Source organism: Rhinoraja longicauda, chromosome 22, assembly GCF_053455715.1.
Source record: "Rhinoraja longicauda isolate Sanriku21f chromosome 22, sRhiLon1.1, whole genome shotgun sequence".
NCBI classification, from domain to species: Eukaryota; Metazoa; Chordata; class Chondrichthyes; order Rajiformes; family Arhynchobatidae; genus Rhinoraja; species Rhinoraja longicauda.
This window is the reverse complement of record NC_135974.1, coordinates 26,886,004-26,898,064: the sequence shown is the minus strand read 5'-3', so window position 1 is coordinate 26,898,064 and position 12,061 is coordinate 26,886,004. Positions and strand designations below refer to the sequence as shown.

General features: G+C 42.9%; 1 protein-coding gene across 1 annotated transcript in view; it reads right to left on the bottom strand.

Moving 5' to 3' along the window:
- The window catches only part of atp9a (ATPase phospholipid transporting 9A), a 104,017-nt gene extending 94,255 nt beyond the window's left edge, over positions 1 to 9,762 (bottom strand). The window contains exons 1-3 of the mRNA XM_078418993.1: positions 9,649 to 9,762; positions 3,045 to 3,183; positions 567 to 680 (exon numbers count right to left, since the gene is read on the bottom strand). Of these exons, the coding sequence (XP_078275119.1) occupies positions 567 to 680; positions 3,045 to 3,183; positions 9,649 to 9,716 (321 nt within the window). The 5' untranslated portion in view covers positions 9,717 to 9,762. The remainder of the gene's footprint in view (positions 1 to 566; positions 681 to 3,044; positions 3,184 to 9,648) is intronic.
- Positions 9,763 to 12,061: the final 2,299 nt, after the last annotated feature.

Below are 12,061 nucleotides of genomic sequence, written 5' to 3'. Positions count from 1 at the left end.
TCATCGGTGGAGGTCAACATTCAACCTCAACCCATGGTCTTCTTGCAATGCCTTCTTGCAATGCTATTTTGAAGAACAGTCTAATTCATGCAAAGACCTGGCCAATATTTATCCTTCAACCAATATTATTAAAATTGATGATAAGACACAAAATGCTGGAGTAACTCAGCGGGACAGGCAGCATCTCTGGAGACAGGCAGCATCTCTCGACCTGAAACATCACCCATTCCTTTTCTCTAGAGATGCTGCCTAACCCACCGAGTTACTCCAGCATTTTGTGTCTACCTTCAATTTAAAGCAGCATTTACAGTTCGTTCCTACACATTTGATTAAAATTGATATCTGGTCATTATTTCATTGATATTTGTGGGAGTTTGCTTTGTACAAATTATCTGGCCCATTTCCTACATACTTTGGTAGCACTGCTACTGTTGCATTTCATTGAGTGCAAAACAGGTTGGGGCTACCCAAGTCTCTGGAAGACAAATGCGAAGACTTATTTTATCTCTCGTATAACTAATTGCCCTCTTATATTTTGTAGTGAAGCTAATGCACAGAAGACTTACCAATGGAGCCCAATATGTGTACAGGGCACCAAGCTTCAGATCTGGCACAAATTGGGAACATGCCAACAGGAGGAAGTACAGATTGAAGAAATACTTCATCTGGTTATAAAGTACCTAAAAAGAGAAAGAATCAAACATGAAATGAAGATGAGCCAATTTCAAAACAAAGGACATTTAAGTAATCAATGTTAAGGAACAAATTTGGTCAATGCCTTGTCTTGCCACATTGTACCAGCCCCCCCCCCCCCCCCCAAATAAACCTTTCAACAATTAGTAAAGCTGTAAACACTGCACCAACAATAGTTTTAACAGGAATTCTAGATGGAGGACAGAGTTTCTGCTGAAGACACACTATGAAAAGCGGACACAAACTACACTAGAAATTACACTGATTTCAATGGTGAAAATATAGTTCAGGTTTCTGCCCAAACACAAATGTGCCATTTTTCAAACAAACTGCACCATCTGGTCATCATAATAGAAACTTAACTGGACACTATTTAGTTTCTTAAGTAAATTAACTATTTGGTTTTTATAATTTTCTGAAATGTTTCTCCTCGTGATTTTCCACCTTTGATCATTTTCACGTGAAGGTGTACAAACTTAATCAATGGACACTGACTTTGGTCATTCATTCATTTTCAGGCGTAAAATCACGAGGGGAAACATTTCAGAAGATCATTGATACTAAATTGTTAATTTACTAAGGTGCAGCTTCTTCCGAACAACCATCAGGCTATGAAACACTACAAGGTAGACACAAAATGCTGGCGTAACTCAACCGGACAGACAGCATCTCTGGAGAGAAGGAATGGGTGATGTTTCAGGGTCGAGGCCCTTCTTCAGACTGGGCCTGAAGATTCAATCTGAAGAAGGGCCTCGACCCGAAACGTCACCCATTTCTTCTCTCCAGAGATGGTGCCTGTCTCGCTGAGTTACTCCAGCACTTTGTGCCCACCTTCGATTTAAAACCAGCATCTGCAGTTCTTTCCTACACGTTTACTGTTGTGCTGCTGCGAGCAAGTTTTTAATTGTTCCGTTTTGGGACATATGTCAATAAAACATTCTTGACTTTTGATATACCCACAGCCCCTGCTGCTACTGCACTCTTCACAACAATTGACTACCAACATAAAGCAATAAAAACAGGAAATAAAATGCGCGTGCGATCCATAAATCTAGTTTGAAACATTTCCAAAGGCAAAGTGTTTTTCCTGGGATTCAGAAGATGGATTTTTGTGAAAATATGAATGAGCCCATTTAGTTGAGTTTAGAGAAACAACGTGGAGAAAGTCCCTTCTATCCATTGATTCCACACTGACTATCGATCACCCATTCACACCGCTTCCATGTTATCCAATTTTACTCATTCACTCCCTGCACACTAGGGGCAATTTACAGAAAACAAATAACCTACGAACCTGCACATCTTTCAGATATGCAAGGAAACCAGAGGAAATCCACGTGGCCACGGGGAGAATGTGCAAACTTCACAGAGAGCATCCGAGCTTTATATATTCTGTTGCAGGCAAAGACTTGTCGCATTGATAAATATGTTCCACAGGATACAAGATCCAGATAAGAATTATTGCAACACCAATATCTTCCATTCATCACCAATTGAACTGCTGACAATTTACAACCAAGCAAAAACAGCTGATAATGAGATCTTCCATTAATCCAAAGAAATAAGTGAATTCTAAAGAGGAATGAATGATCTGGGAAACATCTGCCTACTGATTATTTAACAGATCCAATAAATTTCTTTGAGTTTCGAGATCCTCAAACTCTACGAAATAACATCCGACACAACTAAGTCAGTTTCTTCAACAGAGAATCCTGGATGAAGGGAGAAGACCCACACCCAGCTTGAAAGAAAACAGAAAATATGATGACAAGGCTAGTTTTTTTACAGTCCGTTGTAAAAGTACAACACTCCAGTCAACATTCAGATCCTGGAATGATTTTAATCCCAAACCCAAAGGTTGCTCTTATTATTTTCAACACAAGAGAAACTCCACTGCAGGACTCCAACCAACATAGGATGCTGTGAAGTGGATGTCATTATCATGGAATGAGTTGGCTTTCTCACCAGGTGAAGGGAGGCGAGGGAAGAGGTTTTCTGAAGGTTCTTTCATCTACCTGTTAATGAAGAACCTGAGGGATGCCTGGAAACAGATCACCTGACATTTCTTTTGGCCAAAGGCAAGGAATGGACTTGGACGAGATATATCACACAACTATGAACTATTTTATCACACTGGATTAGAAAAACAAAAATTAAAAATATATGGGAGAGTCTGTCAGCTCATTTAATAAGGCAATTTTGTTTGAAGAATGTGACTGTGTGGTGCATACAAAATAATTAATACACATGTGCGTACATTTGTACGCATGGAGCGAGAGAAATCTATAAAAGTGTTTTGTTAGCTGGGCCATTGTGCCGATTTAACGATTCGATTTGTTTCAGTCACATACCCCAGGGAGAAAGGTAAAGAAGTTGTATTTCTGATTATTGATGACATTTCGTGGGTATTTCTGCTCTCTTTTCTCTGGATGCCCAAGCCACACGGTGCGAGGTTTGAAATCTCTTCCTCTACAGCAACAACCACAGCATCTATAGGAAAGAAATAGATATGTTTAGAGTGTGCACTTATAAAGAAAACAGTGGTGAGTAATTTTTACCGTTTTCTGTGGTGATACAGTATGGAAACAGGCCCTTCGGCCCACCCAGTTCACATTGACCAGTGATCAACCCATACACTAGTTTGATGCTAAACACTTGGGACAATTTACAGAAGCCAACAAACCTACAGGTCTTTGGAATGTGGGAAGAAACCGGAGAAAACCCATGCAGTCACAGGAAGAACGTGCAAACTCCACACAGGCAACACCTGTAGTTAGGGTCGAACCTGGTTGTCTGGCGCTGTAAGGCAACAACTCGACCACTACGCCATTGTGCCGCTCTAACAAGTGAGTGACAAGGTATTTATAAGTGAAATTAACACTTCATGTTTTTAAAATGACATTCATTGCAATTTCATATTCGCAATCTTGTCAAAGATAAAAGAGATCAATGTAGGCAAAGTGAATAAATGTTTGCACTCAACTTAAATTAGCACCATTTGTACTTTTCTACTGAATAAAACAGAAAATGCCCACAAATGGACACAAAGTGCTGGAGTAGCTCAGCAGGCCCGGCAGCATCTCTGGAGAACATGGATAGGTGACATTTCTGGTCCTGTCCTTTCTTCATTAATCCCAAGAATGTTCTCGAGTAGATTTATTGGGCGCAAGAGTTAAAGCAAATTATTCTGTTTTTCTCAATCATTCCCTCAAGCAAATTAGACTTGGTTCTAAATTAACACATTATACTCAAATTTGAAATCTCGGCAAACACTTTTCTGAATCATTCATATATGCATTAATTTAAAAATTAGGGCAACATGTATCACAAGGGAAAAGTAAACAATTTGTTCCAAATCACAAACAGATCATCATCTACAAAGTGAAAGACTGTTATGTCTTTTCCACAAATAACTAAAATTCTTAATGTTCCCTCAATGGTACACATAAAAATCTGCAACTTTGTAAGGAAAAGCCTGACTAATCACCCTTTGATTAGTAAGGGTGTCAATTGATTATTACGGATGTCGGGGGTTATGGGGAGAAGGCAGGAGGATGGGGTTGAGAGGGAGATAAATCAGTCATGATTGAACGGCAGAATAGACTTGATGGGCCGAATGGCCCTATTCTGCTCCTAAGACTTATGAACTTATGAGCCAGGAATCTTGTGTTCCATTTAACTGTGTCCCTCGTACTACTGCAAAATAAAACTGTAGGCCAATTAATTTTCTTGCTGCTTTTCTATCATCCGACAGTCAAAAAACGATTTGCTAGAAACGAACCGCTTCTAAGAGAGCTCCCTTGGTAAAAAGTGCAGAGAACGTCCTGTTTTTCTGTCAGGATGCACCAACAATTAATCTCCTTGTTCCGAGAGAGATCCAATGACAAATACAGTCGGTCAATAATTCTCTTCATTGTGTAGGCAGGTGAATTTTACCCACACACTCAGTACAAATAACAAATCAATGTCTTTACCAGCATGAATCTATGTTGACATAATACAAGATTGTTGTAGCACAGGTTTGCTTGGTTGAACTCTGTTAAGACCGGAACCCATATTCCTACCAATTGGAGAACGTACAAACTCCGTATAGACGGCACCCGTAGTCAGGATCGAACCTGAGTCTCCGGCGCTGCATTCGCTGTAAGGCAGCAACTCTACTGCTGCGCCTTCTTGTTCAGTCTGATGAAGAGCCCCGACCTGAAAAGTCACCTATCCATGTGACCCGCTGAGTGACTCCAGTACTTTGTCTTTTTTAGTTTCTTCATTGCAGACACTGGTTTACTGCTTGCACTCATCCATGCTTTGATCATGGCTGCGCTAACTGTTTTGTAGACCTGCAGGCCTGATTGATCTGCCGGCTTGGCCATTGCTGCTATTCAAAATAAGAGGACGTTCTTTTAGGAAGGAGATGAGGAGAAATTGCTTTGGAGGGTGGTGAATCTGCGGAATTCTTTGCCACAGAAGGCGGTGGAGCCCAAGTCAGTGGATATTTTTAAGGCAGAGATAGAACATGAGGAATTCCATCCAGAAACGCAGGAACAGATCAAAGTAGTAATGTTATATGAAAGATGTTTACTTCCAGGATTACCTTGCAAAATGCAGCGACCCTCTGTGGCTCCGGTTCCAACATACTAGGAGCATGGAGAACCAGCTGGGAACAGACATCCCGACCTCCTCAATTCACTGTCGCACCGAACACCACAGCCCCACCCGGCTCGGACATGCCCCGCAAAGAGTGGGTCGCCCTGAACCGGCTCCGCACAGTTTAATGCCAACATGCATCGTTGGGGGTTGCGTCCATCAGCAGCCTGCGTGTGTGGAGAAGACCAGCAAACAGCGCAGCACGTCATTTTCGACTGCACTGTCCTCCGTCCCCCTGGTGGAGGGGTAGACCTCACGGCCCTTGACAACAGCACATTGCACTGGCTATAGCGCCTGGAGGGCGTTACATAATTTCTGCTGCCTCAAACGCAAGAAGGAAGTTTGCAAACTTTATGGCAATACCAAAGGGGAAACTAACATTGAAGAAACTGGGCTATTAATTGACAATTATGCAGACTGATGGGGAAGGCACACTTTTTTTGTCTTTATCATTGAATAACTAATTGTACAAAACTGCATAGTCAAACGCAAATTAATTTCACTGCTCAAGCATACTTATGGCGGTAACAGAATCACCTGGATCAATAAACAAAATGGGAGGAACTCAGATGGTCAGACAGCATTGTGGAGGGAATGGACAGATAACGCTTTGGGTTGGAACCCTTCATCAGGCAAGATTCTGAAGAGGTCTTTAGACTTGAGTCAGACTAGACCCTTTTTGAGTCTGAGGAAGTAACCCCATCCTAAACGCCGTCTGTCCATTCCCTCCACAGATGCTGCCTGACCAACTGATTCCTCCAGCATTTTGCTCAAGATTCCAGTTTCTGCAGTTTCTTGCGTCTCCAGTTTTTCTGCTAGTTTAGTTGCGATTTGATCCATTTTTTTAAATTCCCTTTTGTTTTGAAAATTACAAATTGCTGATTTACCAACAGATGCACCAAAGGATATGCATCTTATAATAACACAAAGGGAATAATCCAGCCCAGTGGGGCCATGCCAGCTCCCAAGAAGCAACCCTAATAGCTCCATTCCCCTCTCACTGCCGTGAGGGGAGAGGGGAAAAATAGAGGACCCAGCGTGGGGGGGGGGGGAGACCGTTGTGAGGGGGGAGGAGTTTAATGGAGGACCCGGCATGGGGGGCCACTGTGAGGGGGGAGGGTAAGAACAATGGAGGACCCGGCATGGGGGAACCACCGTGTGGGTGGGGGGAGGAGAACAATGGACTATTGGGGAGGGTGGGAGAACAAAGGACAATGGGGACCCCGGCGTGGGGGAACCACTGTGGGGAGAGAAAAAAAGGAGCCTGTGTGCTTTGTAACTTTGTCAGCGCTGTAGGTTGCTGCTATTTGTATACATTGGGTATGCAAGCAAAGAATTTCACTGTGCCCCATCACATGTGACAAAGTATTCTATTCCATTTCAATTCCCCACACCCTGATAACCTATTCTCTCTCGCACATTTCCGCCAATCCACTTTGATTCATTTTGCCATAACTTACTCTAAATGGTAAATCAGCAACAGGCACATCGGAGCATCTTTGGAATGCAAAAGGAAACTGAAACCACTCAGAGAAGACTTCTTTGAACACAAAGAGAACGTGCAAATTCTGCATAGCCAGGCATCCGAGATCAAGGCCAAATTCAGATCCCTGGAGATGCAATCCAGCAATAACTGCCACTCTAATAATACCCCCCTACATTTCAAAATAATCATCTTTATTAAGGAAAAATGCTATATATTCTCCAACAACATTGGCACTTGTCAAAAGTATGGAAAAGCCTAATGGGTCTGATTAAAGAATTCCTTCACAATAATAATAATTTTTCACAGCCATTCTACAGCAATTGAGGCACTGAAATACCATTCACAGCAGAAATTGATGTAAAGAAACTATTTTTAATTTAAAATGCCAGTGTTATGAATGGAAATGATGATCGAGTCTTCATGGAAATTTTCTGACCTTCATTCATTCCCTCTGACCATTATTCAGTGTTTTAAAATTTCAATTGCTGTAACAGTAACGTAGATCAAACCAAAGCAGACAACTCTTGAAACAAAAATGCCTTGAAATGAAATAAAGTATTCTCTTTGCAAAAATAACCACTTGCCAAGATGATTTCACCATTTTCTTGTTTCATTCAGTCCCGTTTGACTGCAATTCCTTCCAGAAACTCCATATGCTTCTATCCAACTTAATCTCTACTCCCAATTACATTTTTTCCAAAAAAATATGATTGCATTTCTTGGTGTGGCCAGTGTTTGTTGGCAGGTGACAGGGAAAAGCATATTCCAAAAAAAGTATGTGTTCGAAATTTAAATTCCAAGGACTGAGGCTGGAATGAACCCAGACAATTCCATCACATTGTTGAGTTTATTTTCATTCATTGTCATGTATACCGAGGTACAGTGAAAATCTTTCATGCTTTGGGAAAGACTCTGCACGATTACAATCAAGCCCTCCACAGTGTACAGATACAGGGCAACGGGAATAACATTTAGTGTTCTGGTAGCTGTTCTTGTAGAAGGTGAAAGGTTCATTAATTTTCTAGTGTAGAAGAAATTACCAATAATATCCATCAAAAATCCAAAATTTCCATGAAGATTAAAGGAACACGTTCTCAAGTTATGAGTAGAATTAGGCCATTTGGCCCATCGAGTCCACTGCCATTCAAACATGGCCGATCTCTGCCTCCAAATCCCATTTTCCGGCCTTCTGTAAGTTTCAATGAGGTCCCCCCTCAACCTTCTAAACTCCAGTGAGTACAGGCTCAGTGCTGTCAAACGCTCATCATATACTAACCCACATTCCTGGAATCATTCTTGTAAACCTCCTCTGGACCAGAGCCAGCACATCCTTCCTCAGATACGGGACCCAAATTTGCTCACAGTACTACAAATGCAGTCTGACCAGCGCCTTATAAAGACATCTGTGTTTTTGTATTCCCATTCTCCTGCCTTCTCCCCATAACCCCTACTAGACAAGTCTATCCATCTCTGCCTTCAAAATATCCATTGACTTGGCCTCCACAGCCTTCTGTGGCAATGAATTCCACAGATTCACCGACCTCTGACACCATGCACCCGTGGTGCAAAAAAAACAACACACATACATACACATTCTTCAATCCAATATAGAAGAATCCCCGCGTTTGTAGGTGAATTGGGGATTCAGGCGGCTCCTCCCTAAAGCCAGCGAGCATGACTCCAGCATTAGATCATCAGGGAAGGTCTACCTATGACTCGTGGAAGGGTGTCACCCCATGGGCTCGCCGCTCCTTGATTGACACGACAGCACAGATCGATTTTCTACTGGCAGACGATACCGAGTATCAGGAAGTACAGTGTATTGTGTGTGTGGTTGGGAAAGCATTGATGTTACATTCTTAAACCATCCCACTTGTGGGGCTACGTTTGTTTTCAGAGGAGCATCTGTTTCCTGCCTGCGTTGTTGGCCCATCTCTCGTTGTTGGCTTTAATCAGGAAGAACCTGTCGAGAAAAAAACCTAGCGCCTCCCACAGACCGAGCCCTGGGGGCAAGAAACACAATATACCCCACCCTCCTTCTCTCCTTCCTCCCTCCCCCTCACTCTCCCAAATGCAACACAACTCTGAATATTCTTTCTTTCAATCCCCACCCTCGTCTACAAACAATGGACACCTCTACTGGCCAGATGGTTCCGCGCTGGCCTCCCTCCCTCCCTCCCTCCCTAGAGCAGAGGCATTGGCCGGCCGGTGGGTGGGAGCGAGCGAGCGAGCGAGCGCTTGGTGTTGATCATTGATGCGCCGACCTCCCCCTCTCCTGCTCTGGCCCGGCCGCTCAACGCACACCTGTCCTGGGACGGCAGAGGGGGTGTTGTGTGGGGGGTGGGTGGTGTTGTGTGGGGGGTGTTGTGTGGGGGGTGTTGTGTGGGGGGTGGGTGGTGTTGTGTGCGGGGTGGGTGGTGTTGTGTGGGGGGTGGGTGATGTTGTGTGGGGGGTGGGTGGTGTTGGGTGGGTGGGGGGTGGGTGGTGTTGTGTGCGGGGTGGGTGGTGTTGTGTGGGGGGTGGGTGGTGTTGTGTGGGGGGTGGGTGGTGTTGTGTGGGGGGTGGGTGGTGTTGTGTGGGGGGTGGGTGGTGGTGGTGGTGGAAGAGAACCAACCATCCACGGGCCAGGCTCTAAAGCCCAGAGAGACAGAGAGAGAGAGAGATACAGAGGCAGCCTAAACACAGCACTGGTTAAACACACACACACAAGAAATAATCCGCAGCCCTCCCACATCCTGCTCAGTAACAACACAACATCGCCTCTCCCCCAGCCTCAAAGGACAAGGCGTTTGCAGGTGGTCGGTCGCCCCTTTGTCTCCTCTTACCCGCTCCGCTGTTTGGGATCGTGGGGCTTCTTGTGGCGGACAGGCTGCAGCGGAATATTATCCGACATGTTCGCTGCTTCTCTCCCTCTCTCTCTCAAATTGGGTGGTGCGATCTGCTCTCTACCCGACAGCCTCTCTCTCTCTCTCTCCCTCCCTCTCTCTCTTGTTTATCAGTCTGTAAGATCTGCCTCCGAGGGTCAGAGGTACAACGTGGGTACAACCATGGCAACGATTTGAAGGTGTTTCATTCACAGAGGGTGGCAATTACCTCCAACATTTACTATTATAAATCCTCATCCCTCTCCCCACTTACCCCTGGAGAGATTTAACTCTTTCAGGGGATGAGAGTCTGCTAATATTCCTTCCCCATAAAAAACCTGTATCATAGTTAAATCTACACCATGCTTATCCAGGGATGGCAAGCGATGTTTAAATATAATACGAACTGTGGTTGCTACTTTTAAGTGGTTACTGCTTCTATTTTTCCACAAATAAAAAAATCATTTCAAGTCCCCCATTGTCAATTTCTGTGCCATTTCATTCAAAAATTGAATTAAATTTTTTTAATTGAATTTATTGTGAATCCTGAACCTCAATGGATGAAAGAACATTTTAAGCAAAGTAGTGACCAGAGCTACTATTTTAATTTCAGAATAAGGAACCCTGCCTGGCTCAGTTCATGCCATGATCTTTTAATTGAAACCAGGTTTAGTTTATTGTCATGTGTACCGTACAGTGAAAAGCTTTTCGTTTGTGCTAACCCTTTAAGACTGCCCTGTAAGGCATAGCTCCACAATCTTCAAGGAATTTATTTACTTCAAGATTGTTTAGGCTGAAAAGTTAGAGCACAACTCACCCAAACCATTGTTCAAGGTGAGATTTCAGATGAGATATTGGCCTGAAGTTTAGTGTTGAGTTGGTACAGTAAAACACAAATATTTGGCATTAATCTTTGTTGGTATATAAACATAGCACAAAAAGTAAGGAAATTTGTGTTTGGTAGATTATTTCTTTGTTGTAACAATGCTTCTTGGCAATAAATCTTATACCGTTGGAAAGCCTGTTTATTTCCCTTTTAAATGGTGCCACATTTGTAAGGAACATGCATTTGTGGGATGAGCAGCAGAGCTGAGTATATGGGTTGCGCCCATGAAAAATTTGCCAAATCTTCTCTGCCAATGCCAAACAGCTTATTCTGCTGTTGCTATTGACTCTTGTTTTGAGCTTCTGGTACCCCCAGGTGCTGACAAGAATGGGATGCCATCCCACAACAGTGTGTGACCAGGCTGGTGACCAGCATGAGGAGGAGGTGCCAGGCTGTTATGGCTGTGTATGGTTCTTCCACACGCTACTGTGGCTCCTGTTTATTAAATGAATAAATTGTTAAATTGCCAATATGTCTTGTTTCTTCAGACTTCAATCATCCAATCCACCAAACAACACCGAACAAGAGTCAATGGCAGAATAAGCTGTTTGGCATTGGCAGAGATTTGGCAAATTTTTCATGGGCGCAACCCATATACTCAGCTCTGCTGCTCATCCCACAAATGCATGTTCCTTACAAATGTGGCACCATTTAAAAGGGAAATAAACAGGCTTTCCAACGGTATAAGATTTATTGCCAAGAAGCATTGTTACAACTAAGAAATAATCTATCAAACACAAATTTCCTTACTTTTTGTGCTATGTTTATAACAGCCACCTAAAATTAAATGAATGTTACACAATATGGGAACTTAAATGATGAGTTGTTTTTAAAGTAAAACTTTACTTCAGCTTTTAAAGGAATTTGTAACTTATGTCAAGCTCTTTAGTCATAAATGTCACGGAACACTTCACAAGTGTTAACATTTCTGAAAACCATGAAATGAAAGCATTTTAATGGAATCCTGCCGAGGTTTTGAAAACACGTACAGACAAGGTTGTCATAAGGTTTACAATGTTTACAACGCTCTCTCACCAATAATGTCCAGGAATTAAAATAAAAGACTCTGGTCTTGCCTTTGAAAGAAAACGGGCACAGGAGTTTACAATGAGGAGTGAAATGATTTCTTTATTTGTGAAGGATATAAACAGTACCCACTTAAAAGTAGCAGTCACATCTGGAAGCATTACAGAGTGCTGGAGTAACTCAGTGGGTCGTGGAACGTCACCTATCCCTGTTCTCCAGGGTTGCTGCCTGACCCGCTGGGTTACTCCAACACATTTTTGTAAACCCTTTTTTTTTTGGTAAACCAGCATCTGCAGTCCCTGGTTTCTACAGCTGGAAGCATTCTTGTTTCCAAATCTGAGGGTTGCGTGTTCAAAGCCCACTGCAGTCAGAAGTGTACAAATCTAATCTGTTACTCAATTTAAAAAGTAGTGTTTTTATGTATAAACAAATACATAAATGCAAATCATATGTTATGACCAT